At 47.1% G+C, this 21,095-nt stretch overlaps 1 protein-coding gene across 3 annotated transcripts in view; it reads right to left on the bottom strand.

The window, feature by feature from the left end:
• The window catches only part of BTBD2 (BTB domain containing 2), a 244,896-nt gene that overhangs the window by 197,701 nt on the left and 26,100 nt on the right, over positions 1 to 21,095 (bottom strand). For 2 of the 3 annotated variants that reach the window (XM_068233858.1, XM_068233859.1), the window contains exon 2: positions 12,245 to 12,364. In XM_068233858.1, coding sequence (XP_068089959.1) covers positions 12,245 to 12,364 — 120 coding nt within the window. Of the gene's footprint in view, positions 1 to 12,244; positions 12,365 to 18,177; positions 18,281 to 21,095 lie in introns of all 3 variants that reach the window. The other variant, XM_068233860.1, reaches the window with a different exon arrangement.

The raw sequence follows: 21,095 nt of genomic DNA, 5'->3' as shown, positions 1-21,095 counted from the left end.
ATGCTCGGAGCCTTGCAAATAAAATAGACGAACTAGAGTTCATTCTGAATGACAAAGGCTATGTCATTCTGGAAATAACCGAGACATGGATGGATGAAAGCCATGACTGGATAGCCAATTTAGAGGGATACAATGTGTTTAGGAAGGATAGAACCGGGAAAAAAGGTGGAGGGGTTTGTCTCTTTGTTAAGAATTCTTTTACAGCTGTCCTCAAGGATGAGATGGAGGAGGATTGCGAAGATGTGGAGTCCGTTTGGGTAAATATTCATGGTGGAAATAAAAGTTGCCAATTGCTTATTTGGGTATGCTACAGGCCACCTCATATTAATGAAGCTGCAGAACTGCGATTACTACAGCAGATTGAAAAAGCTGCAAGTAAAAATGAGGTCATATTTATGGGCGACTTCAACTCTCCAGACATTGACTGGGGTATTGAGGCTACCCATTCTGGTAAAAGCAGCAGAATTCTGGCAGCACTACAGGACAATTACTTGACTCAAATGGTAACGGAACCAACTAAGGGGAATGCGTTACTGGATCTGATCATTTCTAATAGACCAGATAATGTATCAAATGTGCATGTTCAAGAACATTTGGGAAATAGTGATCACAACATGATAACGTTTGATCGGGGCAGCGGGACCACTAAAACTATGAATTTTAGAAAAGCAAAGTTCAATCAACTTAGGCAGGCACTAAGTTTGGTGAACTGGGATAATGTACTACAAGTGGAGGACACTGAAGGGAAATGGCAAGCTTTTAAACTTGTTCTCAATCAATATTGTAGCATGTATACCCCATATGAAAACAAAATGTCTAGGAATAAAAAAAGGCCTCTATGGATGAATAGAAAGGTTAGAGATAAAATGAAGAGGAAGAAGAATGCCTATAAGGTCCTAAAACAGGAGGGGACCGAGGCTGCATTAAGCAATTATAAGGAGTGCAATAAAAATTGTAAAAAAAAGAGATTAGGCTGGCAAAGATCAAAGCTGAGAATCAAATCACTAGGGATATCAAATCTAACCCAAAAAAGTTTTACAAGTACATCAACTCTAAAAAAAGAAAGGCTGACTGTATAGGACTCCTAAAGGATGAGGGTGGGAACTCAATGGTGGATGACCAAGGTAAGGCAGAGTTATTAAATGCTTTCTTTGCTTCTGTCTTCACAAAGGAAACAGCACTGTTGCAAATTACAGATGCAGAAGAGTCTCAATCTTCCAACTGTAATATTAAATACTTAATGCAGGAAGAAGTGAAGGCAAGACTCAAATTAAAAACAGACAAGGCACCTGGCCCGGATGGCATGCATCCTCGGGTCCTAAGGGAATTAAGTTCAGTTATAGATAGACAGGTCCTGTTTGACTAACATGCTCAGCTTTTACCACCAAGATGGTGCCGCGTGAGGACGCCACAGCCACAGGGCTCCGGTCTTCTTTTCTTTTTTCCCCCTAACTCCAGCTCTGGCGACCTCCCGACAACCTCCACCCACCTGGGTATGATGCAGAGGCCTCGGATGTGCCTCGCGGGCTGCTGGAGGATCGGGAGGGTCGCGTGCTCTGATCCGCTGCGGGGTGGGGGATCGCCTGAATGGGGAATCGCTGCAGCCAGGGGAGCCGGAACGCCACTCTGGAGCCAGGGGACGTTGCACGCAGTGCCGCCTTCACGCAGCACATGTTGTGCCTCTCCTGCCGGGGACCACATAGAGAGGGGCAGCGGGCGGCTCTACACTGCCCTCGGCCGCTCTTAGTTGTCTGGGGCTGCCGCCTGGAAGAGGCCGCCACGTGTTCCCACCACCATTACCAGCCGTCCAGGGCCGTCGCTAGAGACCTCCCCATCACTGGGCGGGTGACTAGTCATCTGCAGCTCAGGATTGCTGGGGCTGCCGGAACCCCCTCCACCACGGGTCGCCCAGGGGCCTAGTGACCAGGATGCTAGCAAGGGCACGTGGGACACCCTCCACGTGCAGGAGGCCTGACTGCAGCGGCTTCCCCGGTCACCATGGTAACGACCACGCTGCCACCACGCAAATGGAGGGCCTGTGCAGCCACAGAGGAGGTATGCTGTCCCTGGCCTGTCCACCAATGCTGCCCAGCCGAGGTGCCCCCGGCCCTATGCCCACCACTGCTGCCCAGCCCGGGTGGCCCCAGGCTCCACGTCCATCACTGCTGCCCAGCATAGGTGCCCACTGGCACCAAAGGGCCCCCCACTGTGTCTGCACCCTCATTACCCAGCCGTGCGGACTTTGAAATTAGGAGCGCTTCTCCTCGAGCAACCTGGCTCAAGTGAACTCTGCTGTCCGCCTCCATGATCCCCCACAGCTTCCTCTCTACTTTCGTGGACAATTGGTCGCACCTGTCTTGTTGGGAGCGTGTCGCTGTGTAGCGTCCAGTGCCGAAAATGGCAGCGCTCATATCAGCTCTCAGGCTGCTCCTCCAGTCCCACTCTTTTCTGTTCCTGCTATCAGTGTATGTTTTTTGCTATATTTGTGTTACGTTAACTGTGTGTGTATGTTGAAATGCTCTCGGTTTTTGCTTTTTATTTTGCTTTTATTGCTTATATGTATGTACCATGCTTAACTGTATACGACGCTCTGCTTAATTGTACGCACAAGCTGCAATGTTGTCCTATGCATGCTTGCCCCATGTCTACGTATGTACCATGCTTAACCGTGCTATTTCTTGTTTTTCATCAACGACCCTGTATGCGCCAAAACCAATTCCGGGTACAATCCACCGTTGTACTTGGCGAAATAAATTCTGATTTTATGAGGTAGTGAATGCTAATGTGGATATTGGCAATGCTGTAGATGTGATATACTTGGACTTTACAAAGGCCTTCGACACTGTTCCACACAAAAGTCTGGTGCAAAAATTGAGGATGCAAGGACTGGGGAAGAGTGTGTGCATGGATAGGGAACTGGCTAATGGACAGAAAAAAAAAAAAAAAAAAAGAGTTGTGGTCAATGGATCATACTCAAAATGGGAGACTGTTAGCAGTGGGGTCCCACAGGGGTCTGTACTGGGTCCAGTGTTCTTCAATTTATTTATTAATGACCTAGTAGATGCAGTAGTGAGCAATGTTGCTATTTTTGCAGATGATACAAAATTGTGCAGAATCATCAACTCTCAGGAAGATAGTGTCATATTGCAACAGGATCTGGATAGGATGGCTATATGGGCACATACATGGCAGATTAAATTCAATGTTGAAAAATGTCGTGCATTTTTGGTCGTACCAATGGTGTAGCACCATCCAAAATAAATGGGATACAGTTAGGGGCCTTAAACTTGGAGAAGGACTGAGGAGTACTCATCGACAACAAGTTAAATAATCGTACTCAATGCCAAGCCGCTGCAGCTAAAGCTAACACAATTTTGGGATGCATTAAAGGGGAAATAAAAAACTCGAGATGCTAGCATAATATTGCCCCTGTTTAACTCTCTAGTAAGGCCACATCTGGAATATGGAATTCAGTTCTGGGCACCACATTACAAAAAAAGATATTGCAGTTTTAGAGCAGGTGTTGAGACGAGCAACAAAATTGATACGGGGGATGGAAGGTCTCACTTACCAAGAAAGGTTAGATAAATTGGGTTTATTTAGTCTAGAGAAAAGGCGCCTTAGAGGGGATCTAATTAACATGTATAAATACATCAGAGGGCAATATAACAGCTTGGCGGATGAGCTTTTTGTCCCTAGGCCTTCTCAAAGGACTAGAGGACATGATATGCGCATGGAGGAAAAACGTTTTAGCCTGTTATTTAGGAAAGGGTTCTTTACAGTAAGAGTGATTAAGATGTGGAATGCATTGCCACAGGAAGTCGTTATGGCAAACTCTATACCTGCATTTAAAGGGGGCTTAGATGCTTTCTTTGCGTTGAAAGACATCCATGGCTACAATTACTAGGTAATGCCTAATTATCTTGATCCAGGGATTTTATCTGATCGCCATCTGGAGTCGGGAAGGAATTTTTTGCCTTTTGGGGCTAATTGGACCATGCCTTGTAAGGGTTTTTTCGCCTTCCTCTGGATCAACAGGGATATGTGAGGGAGCAGGCTGGTGTTGTACTTGTTCTCTGGTTGAACTCAATGGACGTATGTCTTTTTTTCAACCAAAATAACTATGTTACTATGAAGATCCAGCCTGGTGGATCTGATCTGCAGATCAGAATCAGAATCTTTTATTTCGCCAAGCACAACTGGGTCTTGCCCGGAATTGGTTTTGGCAGAAAACACGGCTAGTGTGAAACAGGACATGCATACAAACAACACAATAATTTATTTAAACATAGCAAAACATCGAGTTGGACGCCAATTTTGTCCAGCGTGAGGAGAGTCCATAGAGTTCAAAGAGTTGACAGCTGAAGGGAAGAAGCTGTTCCTGTGTCTTGTGGTCCTGGTGTAAATGGACCGGAACCTCCGTCCCGAGGGAAGCTGGCTGAAGAAGCAGAAGCCTGGGTGAGATGGGTCCTTGATGATCCTCAGAGCTCTGGAGTGCAGTCTGGAGTTAAAAAGTTGTTCCAGGGAGGGAAGAGGTTTCCCAATGATCCTTTCCGCTGATCTTATGACCCTGTGTAGTTTGAGTCTGTCGTTGGCGGAGGAGCAAGCATACCAGACCAAGATGGAGGAGCAGGGGACAGATTAAATCGTGGCAATATAGAAACTCGTCAGAAGTTCCTGGGCCATGCCGAACTTCTTCAGATGGCAAAGGGGGGAAAAAAAAAAAAGTCTCTGCTGGGCTTTTTTCTGGGTGGAGGTCGTGTTGGCTTTCCAAGTCCGGTCCTAGAAAATTGTAGTGCCTAGGAGGGGTGCACAGGGGAAGCATACCACTTCCGTGCCATCAATACAGATTGGAGGTGGGGTGGGAGCGTGCCTCCTAAAGTCAACAATCAGCTCAACGTTTTTTCTAGTTTTGAGGACTAGGCCATTCTCTCTATAAATATGCAAATGCCACAGCTGCTTCCTCAGGTCAATAACAGTGCCTTAAAATACAAATTGGCAGCTCTCAAATACCGATATAACATTTTTTAATTTTTTTGGGGGGGGGGGGGGTCGGTATTTGAGAGCTGCCAATTTGTATTTTAAGGCACTGTTATTGACCTGAGGAAGCAGCTGTGGCCGTGAAACGCATTGTCTAGTGCACCAATAAAATTGACCATTATTACTTGAACTTCTACTTGTCTTTATCCCTAATGTGACACCTATAAGGTAGGACAACCTAATACTATAAATATTGTTGGATCCTACCATATAGTTTTGAATTTGCATATTTCTTCCCGGGCGCCTTCTACTTGTTTCTAAGATAGTTGACACCCCTCTTGTAGTAGGGGAGATTTGGTCAACAATTCTCGACCTACTAATCACCTTTTGGAGCAGCGACCTTCTAGGAACCAAAGGGGACGTTTTTTTCCCCACCCACAGATACGAGTGCTTGCCTTCTACTGCAACCCAATTTTGTGAGTATAATCTCTATTGTTTATCACAACACCCCAATCTACTAACAATATTGCACCAGATTGGACTTCTGGATCTCTCTGCGTTTTTTCTTCTGCCACTCTATAGTACATTCTCCCTATACCACGGGAAAATTCTGTCAACCTGGTGGCGGTACTCCTGCTCATCATTTCCAGCGATAAAGCCCACTATAGTGGTGTCGTCAGCAAACTTTACAACCTTGACAGAATTCGCCGTGGACCTGCAGTTGTTTGTATAAAGGGAGAAAATGAACGATGACAGCTCACATCCTTGAGGGGCCCCTGTGTTGGTGGTCCTTGGTTGCGAGGTGATAGTGCCCAGCTTGACTGCCTGGGATCTGTTACTTAGGAAGTCCGTGATCTACAGGCATAGTTTGGGGTGGACCTTGAGGGTAGCAAGGTTCTCTTGCAGAATTTGGGGGCTGATGGTGTTGAACGCCAAGCTAAAATCAAGTAGGAGGATCCTAGCGTATGAGCCTGGCTTATCTAGGTGGTCATTAGCAAGTTCCAGGCAGATGTTTTTGGCGTCAGTGGATCTGTTCGTTCTGTAGGCAAACTGAAATGGGTCTAGCAGGGCCTTAGTGGATAGTTTTAGGAGAGGCAGGACCATGCTTTCAGAGGTCTTCATGATGACAGATGTTAGAGCCACTGGCCTGAAGTTGTTGAAGTCAGATACTCCCTGTTTTTTTAAGGACAGGGATGATTGTGGACCTCTTGAAGCAAGCAGGGACTTTGCCGACCTGAATTGATTTATTGAAGATGGAGGAGAGAACAGGAGCAAGCTGCCGTGCGCACGTTTTCAGACAGACTGGTGACACTCCATCTGGGCCTCAGGCTTTCCTTGCGATTAACCTTGACAGATTGTCCGTTAACTGTAACTACTATAACTGTTGCAGTCCACCTGATCACTAACTGAGGCTCCTGTAACACTGGTAAGTGAGCAACACAAGTGATGACAGTTACAGTCACTGCAGGACTCTGAGCTGGCGGGAGCCCCATCAAACTGTACACGAGTCTGACCAGGCAGGGGGCCGCATCAGACTTTACACAGGACCCTAGAGGGCAGTAAGATGTGCTGGCTGCAACCATTGCAACAGTTACTTTCCATTCAACTTACTGGCTTTTATTATCTATATTTATTTCTAATGTTCATGGCTCTTGTCCATACAGTGTGTATTGTTAAAAACAGCTGGGTGAGCTCCACAAGCCATTCCTGCACCATGACGCACCAGGTTTAGTAATTTTTTTCCTCGATTTTTTTTATCCTCTAAACTTAGGTGCATCTGATCTAATAGTGCCTCTGCACAGTGACTCTGAAGACGCTCGTGTGTGAAATGGTCATAAGACCATACCCTGCTCCCACCTCACCCTCACAGCACTACTGTACTGGGTAGGACTCATTTGTATTACTAAGTGTATGTCTTGTTACTTGAGCCGGATGGAATAAAGCTGTTTTTTACCTGCAAAGCTGCATGTGCCAACCTGTTTCTACAGTATTTAAAGATGGGTTTTCTGGTTGGTTTGAGCACGCTATAATTGCAATTAGCCACCCAGACCAACCTCTCTGCAACATCCCTGTGAAATCTCAACAGTGCACTAGCGACTGTGGTGCCCGTTTTCTGTTTTTATTTTTTTGCTATAATATTTGCGGAACAAGGGAAGAGCAAACCTCCTCCATCAGAATGATTGTGTATTTAAAGAGAACCCGAGGTGGGTTTGAAGATTATTATCTGCATACAGAGGCTGGATCTGCCTATACAGCCCAGCCTCTGTTGCTATCCCAAACCCCCCTAAGGTCCCCCTGCACTCTGCAATCCCTCATAAATCACAGCCACGTTGCTGACAAACAGCTTGTCAGAGCTGGCTGTGTTTATCTCTATAGTGTCAGTCTGCTGCTCTCCCCGCCTCCTGCAGAACTCCAGTCCCCGCCTGCATCCCTTTCCTCCCTGCTGATTGGAGGGAAGGGACGGGGGCAGGGACCGGAGCTATGCAGGAGGCGGGGGAGCAGCTGAGACTGACACTACAGATGTAAACACAGCCTCACAGCACGGCTGTAATTTATGAGGGATTGCAGAGTGCAGGGGGACCTTAGTGGGGTTTGGGATAGCAACAGAGGCTGGGCTGTATAGGCAGATCCAGCCTCTGTATGCAGATAACATTCTTTAAACACACCTCGGGTTCTCTTTAAAGAGAGACTGAAGCGAATAAAAATTGCTATTTTAACCTCATAGTTCGCTTCAAGAGTATCAGTAGAGGTAAACCGACGTATCCCCGCGGCAAAAGGAGGGCTTTAGACGACCCAAAATCCCCAGGGGACAATCCGGGGAGCACTTTCTAAAAGAGGCAGAGCTTTGTGCTGTAGCTCTGCCTCTACTGAAGTCAATCGCCGGTGATCGCCACCTCTCCCCACCCCTCTCACTCTTCCATCACAGAGAGGGGCAGGGAGAGGGGGAGATCCACACGGCGATTGATGTCAGCTCAAAGCTCTGCCTCTCTGAGCAGCAAAATCCATGACTTTGAAAGTCGTGGATGTTTGCCCTGGGATTTGGGTGGTATAAACACCTCGATTTGCCACGGGGATGCGGCGGTTTACCTCTACTGAAGTGAAGTAACAGGTAAAAATAGCATTTTCTATTCGCTTTAGAGTCTCTTTAACTATGCGTAAACTTATACAATTAACTGGTGAACAAGTCTTAAACCTTCTACTTATACCCATAGCGGGCGGGGGGCTGGTTTGCACACAATACATATCCAAAAATTTCAATTCAAACCGCCACTCAAGGAGAATGAAATTACAAAAAACTTTATTTAGATCAATATGGTCATAGGGTGATTTTCCCTTAAAAACACCAAACCCCTAAAAACAATACGCTGGACAGAACCTAGGAGCAGTCAACACTCGCTCTCAACAACCATACCAGACACACATCAGATCAAATTATCTAATTGTATAGCATGCCACTTTGTAGTAAGTGGGGAGCCTCTGCTGAGAGTGTACAGTTATTCAAAACAATGGCAATAAGTTGGTTACATAGTCCCTTTAAGTACTGCCTGATTCACAAATTTTGCAACACTGCACGATCTTCCTCGTGTCAATGACAGCACTCTCCGTAATACAGTTCAACAGTGTGATTGCACCAGGAACCTTACAAACTCATTTCTTTAATTTGCATAAGGTCAGCAACAGCTGTCAGCTTCCCAGAAAGGATGATTGCAGTTACCGCCTGTTTACAGCTCAGCCCTCATAGATAACTCACCACTCTGGCAAGGACTTCTCCCCAGGGGGCATCCAGGCACTAATGACTTACTTGGGGCTGCTGTGTCCCGAAGTTCTCGGGTACCTGCTACTAAAATGTTGACTGAGCCCGGAGCAAAACTAACAACATGCTTCTGCTAACAGCATCCAGAATATGGCAAGCCAGAATATGTTCCTCCCACCCCTCGATCCCACCGCTTTACACATACCAAGCCTCCACCCAGCGATGGCTGCAGTCTGCCCACACAGCTGCGGTATTTTCTGTTATGGGGCGGATCAGGACTGTGCAGCATCATGACGCTACTCAGTCCCGGTCCGCCCCGTAACGAAGAATACCGCAGCTGTTCGGGCAGACTGCAGCCATCGCTGGATCGAGGCTTGGAATGTGTAAGGCGGATGGATCGGTGGGAGATTAGGGGAGATCGGGGGGTGGGAGGAACATACACTGGCTTGCCTAATATGCCCTACAATATATTATAGCGCATAGAACTAGAAAACTATTACTTAGGGACAGCTGTGCCTACCTAGCTCTATACTGGGGTCACCTGTGCCTACCTAGATCTATACTGGGGTCACTTGTGCCTACCTAGCTCTATACTGGGGACACCTGTGCCTACCTAGCTCTATACTGGGGTCACCTGTACCTACCTAACTATACTGGGGTCACCTGTGCCTACCTAGCTCTATACTGGGGACACCTGTGTCTACCTAGCTCTATACTGGGGTCCCCTGTGCCTACCTAACTATACTGGGGTCACCTGTGCCTACCTAGCTCTATGCTGGGGGCACCTGTGCCTACCTAGCTCTATACTGGGGTCACCTGTGCCTAACTAACTCTATACTGGGGACACCTGTGCCTACCTAGCTCTATACTGGGGACACCTGTGCCTACCTAGCTCTATACTGGGGACACCTGTGCCTAACTAGCTCTATACTGGGGTCACCTGTGCCTACCTAACTATACTGGGGTCACCTGTGTCTACCTAGCTCTATACTGGGGACACCTGTGCCTACCTAGCTCTATACTGGGGTCCCCTGTGCCTACCTAACTATACTGGGGTCACCTGTGCCTACCTAGCTCTATACTGGGGTCGCCTGTGCCTACCTAGCTCTATACTGGGGTCACCTGTGCCTACCTAGCTCTATACTGGGACACCTGTGCCTACCTAGCTCTATACTGGGGACACCTGTGCCTACCTAGCTCTATACTGGGGACACCTGTGCCTACCTAGCTCTATACTGGGGACACCTGTGCCTACCTAGCTCTATACTGGGGACACCTGTGCCTAACTAGCTCTATACTGGGGTCACCTGTGCCTACCTAACTATACTGGGGTCACCTGTGTCTACCTAGCTCTATACTGGGGTCCCCTGTGCCTACCTAACTATACTGGGGTCACCTGTGCCTACCTAGCTCTATACTGGGGTCGCCTGTGCCTACCTAGCTCTATACTGGGGTCACCTGTGCCTACCTAGCTCTATACTGGGACACCTGTGCCTACCTAGCTCTATACTGGGGACACCTGTGCCTACCTAGCTCTATACTGGGGACACCTGTGCCTACCTAGCTCTATACTGGGGACACCTGTGCCTACCTAGCTCTATACTGGGGACACCTGTGCCTACCTAGCTCTATACTGGGGTCACCTGTGCCTACCTAGCTCTATACTGGGGACACCTGTGCCTACCTAGCTCTATACTGGGGACACCTGTGCCTACCTAGCTCTATACTGGGGTCACCTGTGCCTACCTAGCTCTATACTGGGGTCGCCTGTGCCTACCTAGCTCTATACTGGGGTCACCTGTGCCTACCTAGCTCTATACTGGGGGCACCTGTGCCTACCTAGCTCTATACTGGGGACACCTGTGCCTACCTAGCTCTATACTGGGGACACCTGTGCCTACCTAGCTCTATACTGGGGACACCTGTGCCTACCTAGCTCTATACTGGGGACACCTGTGCCTACCTAGCTCTATACTGGGGACACCTGTGCCTACCTAGCTCTATACTGGGGACACCTGTGCCTACCTAACTCTATACTGGGGTCACCTGTGCCTACCTAGCTCTATACTGGGGACACCTGTGCCTACCTAACTCTATACTGGGGTCACCTGTGCCTACCTAACTCTATACTGGGGACACCTGTGCCTACCTAGCTCTATACTGGGGACACCTGTGCCTACCTAGCTATATACTGGGGTCACCTGTGCCTACCTAGCTCTATACTGAGGGACACCTGTACCTAGCCACCGTACTCTCGGAGACACCTGTGCCTAGCTGGCCTACACTGGGCGACACCTATGCCTGGCTACGAATCTACAATAATCTGCGGGGGATACCCAAGACAGATGAGCACCGCGCGGTGGGCGTGCATTACATATGCTACAAATGTGTGGTGTCCAGCACTTTGGGCACAAAAAAAGTGCACCTACACCTAGTGAAAATGTATCCGTACATACAATGACAACATAATTGCCTTTTAAAATAAGACAGTAGGCTCTACAAAAAGAGAGGCCTGGAACCTGCTAGGAGCGCTTTGTGATTTGAAAAGCTCTTGCTAATGTAATGCTACGCTATGTAATGTAATGCTATGGGTGTGATCCCACTTGAATGATATGGTTTAATAAAAATCCCCCACAGGATTGCATTAGCAAGAGCTTTTTCAAATCACTAGCGCTTGGAAAGTGCTGCTAGTGGGTTTGAGGCCTAAAATGCTTTTGTCTTAAATTAATGAAGATTACACTTAAGGGGGCCATACACTAGGCGACCAACCAACCAATCGACCATCCAATTCGATTATTATAATCGAATTGGATGAAAATTGGTGCTGCCAAGTGCATGCCCGACCAACAAACCGACCAATTTCGGGACAGAAATTGGCCGCACGATTGATCGCGCATGCTGGAAAATTTCGGGCCGAGGTTGGTTGGTCGGGTGTGCGGCCGTATGGCGGCCGAATTGCGAACGGGCGACGAGACGACGAAACCCCCGCAGCTGCCACCGCAGTGTATAAATGTATGCAGTGTGGAGTGCATTTATACATTACCGGTCCAGTGTCAGCCTCCACACGGTTTCCGTCCATCTCGCTGGGTTCCGCATACACGCCGGCGGCGCTCTATCACGAAGGCGCATAGCGGCTTACATCAGATGCTATGCGCCGCTAACGTGTATGCGACTTACCCGGCGAGATGGACGGATGGATCCGGCGAGCTGCTTCAGGACAGGTAATGTATAAATGTACTACTTAATTTACATACATTTATACATTTTGGTGGCAGCGGAGGGGCGGGCAGCGGCGGCTCAGCCGATTCCCGTATGATTTCATGCTGAAATTGGACGGGAATCAGCCTGTGGTGTATGGGCAGATTCGATTAGAGACATATTTATCTCTAATCAGATTCGATTAGAGATAAAATTTGTCTCTTGGTCGAATCTGTCCATATTCGTTCTAGTGTATAGGCACCTTTAGAAAACAAGGAGTTAGAGAAACATGCTTCAAATCAGACAACTTACTTCAGCAATGCAAGAAAAGCAGCTGGTTCAACATCTGGTAGTTCAATCTCTGTTGACGTTGTGGCCATACCACCATTAAACATGGCATCAAAGACAGCACTTCCAACTGCCAAAACAAACCTAGCAGACACAAAAAGAAAAATAAGAAAGCATTTCAATTACTCTAAACTTTTAGACATTTTCATACCAACTGTTAGGCGATTTTAGTAAACAAAATGTATTCTCCCAATAAAATGAAAGTAGTTATTAGATTATTACACAGAGAATTTTGCCATGTTACACGATGCCTTGTACTAGCAGTGCACTGATGCTTTTGTTCTTCCTGGCTAGTAATTCCCTGTCCACCCTGTCACAGGTGTAACGGTTAGTTGGGTGCAGGGTGAGCAGAATGATGTCTCACCTTACTGCCGTTGAAATTGCGGGGGGGAGGGGGCGGGGGGTGGTAGAATACTATTCCCGTAATTTGGGGTCTGGCTATTCCAGCACCTGAATTACACATACAAAGACTGTGGAGCTGTAGTATTACAGGTATAGTGGCACCCTTATGCTATGTAGCAGCCAGCGAGTGCCAACATGAGCTTCTTCCCCATCACTGAAGCCCTTGGATTCAGTGACCGTGCCAGGCTCTAACTTACTCCGCACATTGCATGACATTAATGCCCATCCAGGTTTCCTTCTCCACACGAATAGATGGACTGGGTTATGTAAAGTGGGTATGGAGCTAGGTAAACTATGGTTGGAGAGAGCTGAAGGCTGGCACAGCATCCAGGTGATGCTCCAGATGACTGTCTGGGTTTTCTCAGAGACTGTTCCAGTATACTGGCCTGACGTACCACTGCTACGCCGATGACACAGCGCTACCTGTCCTTCAAACCTGGTGGAACAGACCCTACTCCAAAAACAAACTCTTGCTTAGCTGAGCTACAGGCATGGATGAATGATAACTGGTTGAAACTGAATGCTGACAAAACTGAGGTCCTGTTTGTCCAAAGCCAGCACTCGCCATCAAAACAGCTCTATCCTAAAGCAACACGAATCAGGATTGGGAATTCAGACATAAACAGCTCCAACCTTGTGCGCAGCCTTGGCGTACTAATCGATGGGAAATTGAGTTTCAGAAACCAAATTTCATCTGTAGTTAAATCTTCCTACTTCCATCTGAAGAACATTGCAAAGATTAAACATCTGATTCCCCCAGAGGATCTTCCAACCCTAGTCCACGCCTTCATCACATCACGGCTGGACTACTGCAATGCCCTTTATGCTGGCCTCCCCAAAAAGGACCTGCGTCGCCTGCAATTCGTGCAGAATGCTGCTGCCAGATTGCTAACAAACCAGCCTCGCCACTGTCACATTACACCGATCCTTCGCTCACTACATTGGCTACCAGTAGAATGGAGAATACTTTTCAAGATTGGACTGCTGACATTCAAATCCCTGCACATTCTGGGCCCTGGATACATGAAGGACTTGCTGAAGCTGCACCACACCTCTCACAACCTCAGATCAGCAAGTTCTATAAACTTGGTCACTCCCAGAGTGCACCTCAAAAAATCTGGAGATAGAGCCTTCTGTCATGCTGCCCCTACTCTTTGGAACTCCCTGCCACAGCCAGTAAAGACAGCACCATCCCTGGAGCTATTCAAATCCAGACTGGAAATGCCAGGCTAAACAGGTGGCTTTTTTAGACTTATAAAATTCTTCCTCTGTACCACGATGGTCGGAGCCATGCTTGTGCGCTTTGAGTCCCACGGGAGAAAAGCGCTTTACAAATGTGATTTGTTGTTGTTGCTATACTAACAAGGAGGAACAAACAAATCAGCAGAATCTAAGTACAACCATTATACTTCATAGGACTATTCTTATTAAAGCTCATCTAAAAAAGGGAAAAAAGATAAATCCCTGATAAACTTTATGTCCATTTAAAGTACTTTGTATTCATTGTATAGCCCTTTAGATGGTTAACATCTACTTTAACCTTCCTGGCGGTTTAATTTTTCTGCCAAACAGGCAGAAATCCTTTTTTTTAATTTTTTTTTTGTGTGTTTCATGTAAAGCTACCAGAGTGGTAGCTACATGAAACACCACTAGAGGGCGCATGTGTCCCTCTAGTGCGATCGTCGCCGGCATCAATAGCAAACAGGGGAACGCGTGTAAAACGCGCTCCCCTGTTTGGCTTCTCCTGTCACCATGGCGACGATCGGAATGACGTCATGGACGTCAGCCGACGTCCTGACGTCAGACGCCTCCGATCCAGCCCATAGCGCTGCCTAGAACTCATTGGTCCGGGCAGCGCAGGGCTCTGGCGGGGGGGCCCTCTTCCGCCGCTGCGTGCGGGCGATCGCGGCGATCTATCTGTACGCGCAGCTAGCAAAGTGCTAGCTGCGCGTACAGCACTTTAAATGGGCCAAATCGCCCCACCAGGGGCTGAGAAATCTTCCTGCGCGGCATAGCCCGAGCTCAGCTCGGGCTTACCGCCAGGAAGGTTAATATATACCTTAAAGGCTGTTTCAAATTAGAAGTTATTTTCGAAACTCCAGCGATTTGCAAAGTGCTTTGCTAATGTAATGCTATGTGTAAAAAAATTGGATCTGATGGCCTAAGTAAGGCATATATAGTGTACAAGTCAAAGCCCTGGAACAAGCATATGGCTAATGCAGTAAAACCTGAGTCAGCAGAGTCAGAATACTTGAATGGCATATGCTTGTTCAAGGTCTATAGCTAAAAGTATTAGAGACACAAAATCAGGAGGACAGCCAGACAACTGCTATTGTTTAAAAAGGAAATAAATATGTCAGCCTCCATATCACTCTCGCCTCGGGTTCTCACCTGGGCATTGTTCAGGTGAGAACACACACGGCATTACAATGAAAAGTGCTTTTCAAATCCCTGGCACTTAGAAAAGCGCTTGCAGCGTGAACCAGCCCTATATGTTAACTAATCTTTGGCTTTCTATTATACATATCAGAGAGAGACATCCTATACCTGCTGAGACAGTTCTGACAACGTGTGGTTTTGCTTAGTACACACAATGCAATTTTTACGTCAGACTGACGGTTGAAGCGAATATTTGTTTAGGCTGGAAATACATTTGACATTAAATGCCATTAACCTCATACTAGCATATAAAATTGCTATCCTTGTTCAAACATCTATCGACCATTTTGAACCAATTAATAATTTTTGTCTCTGCTAGAAGCTTTCCTTCTGTAACTTAAAGGATACCACAACTGAAGGGTTGTGGTAAAATTGATTGCATCACTGGCTTGGTAGTAAGCAGCACATACCTCCTGTCCCACCAGCCCCCCTCCGTCTTGTGCCGTTCTCACGCTATCCCTCCCGGTGTTGTGCGACTTGCTTGAACTTTCCCCGGACATACTGCGCCCTGTGCGCACAGTATGTCCTTCCCCCTTCACTTCTGGCCGGCGCATAATGCGAGGCTCAGAAGCACGCTGTCCCCTCTGTGCTGCGTGTGCGCTCCATTACACCAAGCGTCACATGACGCTCGGTGTAATGGAGCGCACACGCAGCACAGAGGGGACAGCGTGCTTCTGAGCCTCGCATTATGCGCCGGCCAGAAGTGAAGGGGGAAGGACATACTGTGCGCACAGGGCGCAGTATGTCCGGGGCAAAGTTCAAGCAAGTCGCACAACACCGGGAGGGATAGCGTGAGAACGGCACAAGACGGAGGGGAGCTGGAGGGACAGGAGGTATGTGCTGCTTACTACCAACCCAGTGATGCAATCCATTTTACCACAACCCTTCGGTTGTGGTATCCTCTAAAGAGAACCCGAGGTGGGATTTAATGATGTTCGTGTTGCACAGAGGCTGGTTGTGCACACTATCACCAGCCTCTGTTGCCCTATGGTGTGCCACCAGGACCCCCCTGTGCTCTGCTATCCCCAGCGCCGTGCTAGTGACACACAGCGTGTCGCCAACAGGCTGTTTACCTGTGACTGTGTCAGCGCCGCTCCCCCGCCCGCGTCACTTCCCTCCAATCAGCAGAAGGGAAGGGACGCGGGAGGGTAGCGCCGATACAGAGGAGGCGAGGGAGCGGCGCTGACACAGTCACAGGTAAACAGCATGTTGGCGACACGCTGTGTGTCACTAGCACGGCGCTGGGGATAGAGCGCAAGGGGGTCCTGGGGGCACACCATAGGGCAACAGAGGCTGGTGATAGTGTGCACAACCAGCCTCTGTGCTCAAGTATCATCATTAAATCCCACCTCGGGTTCTCTTTAAAGGCACCCTTTAGAACAGTAACCAGAAGGACATTTAAGAGAAATGTGCAGGAATTGGGAGATCTGTTTTGTTATCATTAAAGAGAACCCGAGGTGGGTTCTAAAAATCCTATTATATACAGAGGCTGGGTCTGCATATAATGCCCAGCCTCTGTTGCTATACTGTCTCCCCCAGCCCCCCCCCCCCCCCCTGCGCTCTGCTGGCCCCCATAAATCAAACTGCCGTGCTAGCGTCACGCAGCGTATCGATAGCAGGCTGTTTACATCCACACTGTCACTCTCCGCCGCTCCCCCTTCCTCTATATCGCTGCTCCCCGGCCTGCGTCTCTTCCCTCCCCCGATTGAAAGGAAGGGAAGCAAGCGGGGAGCGGCGATATAGAGGCGGGAGAGCGGCATAAAATGACAGTGTGGATGTAAACAGCTTGCTAGCGACACGCTGAGTGTCGCTAGTACGGCGGTTTGATTAATGGGGGCCAGCAGAGTGCAGGGGGGGGGGGGGCTGGGAGGAGACATAACACCAGAGGCTGGGCATTATATGCAGACCCAGCCTCTGTGTGCTAATAGGATTCTTAGAACCCACCTCGGGTTCTCTTTAATAGTATACAGTACCTGTGTGCTTTCCTATGTATACACAGTTTGTCCAGTTTGTCCCACATAAGTTCCTTTGGAACATCTTGAAGACATGATCAGAAATACCAGATTAGTAGAAACAAAGGAAAATGTGTCTTGTATTTTGTACTCCTGCTGTAAACCTGGTACTGCTATCCTGTCAGTGGAGTAGATGTGTATGCAGGTATGAGACAACTGATTGTATGAATGTGTATCATGTACAGTCAATCTGTATATTATAGTCTGATACTTATTTTATTTATTGTATTTATAAAGCGCCAATATATTATGCAGCACTACTTCAATAAAAAGTGATATAATACCGGATTCATAGTTCAAGCAGAGTAATCTGACAGAGAATCTCAACTGTTCATACTAAGTTTTTAATGCAGTCTGTTTCTCTGTTACTTAGATTTGGGAGCATATTCTCCACAGAATCTTGGAGCATTGTGTTTAAACTTGTAACGCAAATTCCTAAAAGACAGTACCTGACTACGCGGTCAGTTGAAACGGTAATATAATCTGGACAAGACAGGTGAGTGCTTGTGCTTGTTATGGTGAAACTGTCACACTCTTGATTAGTTATGTATTTATATGTCTGGTTACATTTTAATTGAAAGCATGGAAGAACATATGAAAAAACATTTATGCACAAATATGATTGATTGCTCCTAAGGAATATATGTTTTAATGGTTATTTGAGAAGCAGCTGTGCTCAATTGGAGGTGCTTCGCACACATCTTTTATTAGGGGTACATGCTGTAATCAGGTTAAACTTTTTTTTAAATCTCTTAGGCCCTGTTCACAGTGGTCAGTTGCGTTGCAGAAGAATTCTGCATGTTAACTCACTGCCCATACAATTCTCTGGGTCTGTTCACTATAACGGATGGCATTATTGTAGCTCACTGCTTGCCGGCTTTATATTAAAGTCTATGTCCAGTCTCCATTGCAGTTCACAATCATAACACATGTGTTATGCAACTAATCACTGTGAACCTAGCCTTACTTAAATGAAGGTGAATTGAGAGATATGCATGTAGGACTATAGTAAGAAAAGAGGTGAGAAATAGTAACGCAACTGACCTGTATGTGATGGGGGTGTGTGTGTCTTGTTTGGTTGTCAATAGCATCTTAAAATCCACGGAACACTGTATAGTGTGAGTGAACAGTCCATTTAAGTTTGTTACTAAAGTCAGTGTTGAAATAATAAAAAAAAAGAAAAAAAAAAATTAAGAATTTTTATTAAAACTAAATTAGACTGTGGAAAAAAAAAACATTTGTTAAAGGAAGTTACAATCAATAAAACTTGTATGTTAAGTAAATATGGTAATGTAGCATAAAAATGTTGGAATGTAAGACAAAGCATAATTGTTTGAGATTTGTGTGTTTGGCAGAGAAATGTCTAGTTTCTCTAGGGTAAATGTTGTTCTCAGTGGCGTAGCTAGGGGCATCGACACCCCGTGCTGGGTATTAAAAAAAAAAAAAAAAAAAGACATGCTTACCTGAGGAAAATTTATGCGTGCTCTAACACCAAGTTTTAACCCTAGCAAGTCCGGCTCTGCAAATCTGGCTCAATTGGCTATTCATGAGGCAATGCTCATGCAAATATGCATTTGCTTTCGCACGCCAAACTATGCGGGGTCAAAAAACGAATACCGCAAAGCGGTCGCCCTGCGGGATTTAGTTCATGCCAAATAAGCACTATCCAGGAGCGCCACGGGGAGGCTTCTCAATGCCCCCATACAACCGGGGGACTGCGGGGTCCCAGGCACTTTCACTGCCTGGGAACCACAGCAGCACCCCGGAGGGGGAGGCCGGGTGGCGCAGGCGACCCCCCCCCCCAAGCGTGGCCAGCGCCGAGGGGAGCTGTCCGCTCCAACCTCCCAATATTAAAAACAGGCACCTACCTTAACGTCCATTGCGTTCTGCTACATGCGCATTAACTTGGGGGCACCACATGAGAAAGGAGTGAAGCATGGGTCACCCCAAGCTTTAGAGCTCAGGGCTGGCTCACACACACAACACTCCAGGGGGGGAGGGGGAGGACAGGTGCAAACAACTCACTCCAGGGCTCACACCACCAGAGCAAGCCATCTTCCACCTGCCTCCCAAGGATACAACTACAAAAAATGCTTACCTGAGTAAAATGTATGCGTGCTCTAACACCAAGTTTTAACCCTAGCAAGTCCGGCTCTGCAAATCTGGCTCAATTGGCTATTCATGAGGCAATGCTCATGCAAATATGCATTTGCTTTCACACGTCAAACTATGCAGGGTCAAAAAACGAAAAAAAAAGACACACCCCTCCCAAATAAAAGGAAAGGAGCGAGTGCAGAATGCTATGCGCGCCACAGCGGGTAATGCCAGGTATAAGTGCCCCCAGTATAGGTAGCATAGTTGTCCCTGTATAGCTAGTAGCTAGTATAGTTGGCCCCTGAATAGGTAGCTAGTAGAGTTACCCCAGTACAGCTAGTATAGTTGGCCCCAGTATGGGAAGAGTGGAAGGAGGGGCAGCCAGACCGCCCCCCTCACCTGGGTCCCCTCATTTCACCAATCTCCCCCTCCAGATATGCGGCAGGCAGAGAATTACTAACCTAACTCTTGTGTTCCAGACGCTGGAACGCTGCGTCACTGTCACGTGCCAAGTTTCCGCCTTCAATGCCACTCACTGTGCTTCCTGATTAGTGGAAGCACAGCGAGCGGCATTAAGGCAGAGCAGCTGGAACGCAAGAGTCAGGTAATTCCCATCCACCACCACTGCCTGCCGCATATCTGGAGAGGGAGAATGCAGAAGAAGGGGACCCAGGTGAGGGAATGGGGTCCTGCCCCACCATTTCTGCCGTTGTCCGCGCTGCTCCCCCTTTCTAGTGCTGCTTCATGCTCATGGCCTCTGTAGGAGGCCTTTTTGACACCCCCAGCTGTCAGTCACTCAGTGCACCACACCCCCTGGTGCCCAATGGACGGAATGCCCCTGGTTGTGCTGACTAGCTGAAATACATAACTGGCAGGACGGGTTGATGAAATGCCAGTTGAGTTCTTCCTAATGAAGTTGGGTTTGAAACCTTACTGATATACAGTACATATAGAGTGTATTATATGTCAAGATGCTAGAAACAAGAGTTTGCTTTCTTAAAACAGAAAGAATTTGCGATAATTCAGGTTGGAGTGAGCTTGCAATGTCTCCCAGTGCATTACTGCTGAATATATGCAAATCGGTTTCAAGGCATAGAAAGAATAGCACCTCCATTAAAGGGAGGAGATCTACATAATAAGCTATTGAAACGGGAGGCCTTTTGGATCTGGAAATTGGGGACACGTTCCCCCTTGGGATTGAATTCCAGACTAGACCTCCATACATTCTATGATAAATAGGAACTATATCTATGTGTTGTATATACATGTGTACCTTATTTGGGCCTGTCCTTTCCTCTGCATTTCTTTTACTCCACCCATCCCTGCTTTTCTTCCCTGTTTCCTTTATTACAAATAGCAAACATTTTGTCTAGATACTATATGTCATTATTATATCTATGTATGACAGGTTGCTATAATCTGATGCAATATTCTGTGTGTTTTTAAATAGATTCTGTTTTATATACATGTTATAGTGGTATATTCCACTTTTAGCTTATGATGTATGCACCTTTAAGGCTAAGATACACCCCTCTAGGGGTGTGGTCTTGTACCCTATATAATCTGTATGAACACCTGTCTTGGCAAGCTATGATTAAGGAGCCACACATCGCTCCGATACGCGTGAGCTTTTTTATATGTACACTGATGATGGATTTAAAATAAAGATTTTTCTACTTCACCCTACCTCTTGGTGTAGCGGGATTTCCTTGGATACTTATAAACCTCTAGAACCGCTGGAATGCTATGATGTGTCAGCTTGTTAATGTGTACAGAGCCATAATAATCCAACATGCATACAGACTGTTTTGGATTGTTTGATCCTCATCAGTGCATGGCATGGATTTATTTGGTTCTATGGAGTAGGG

The sequence above is a fragment of the Hyperolius riggenbachi genome, chromosome 1 (assembly GCF_040937935.1).
Source record: "Hyperolius riggenbachi isolate aHypRig1 chromosome 1, aHypRig1.pri, whole genome shotgun sequence".
In the NCBI taxonomy this organism is placed as follows: domain Eukaryota; kingdom Metazoa; phylum Chordata; class Amphibia; order Anura; family Hyperoliidae; genus Hyperolius; species Hyperolius riggenbachi.
This window is presented reverse-complemented; position numbering and strand designations above follow the sequence as displayed.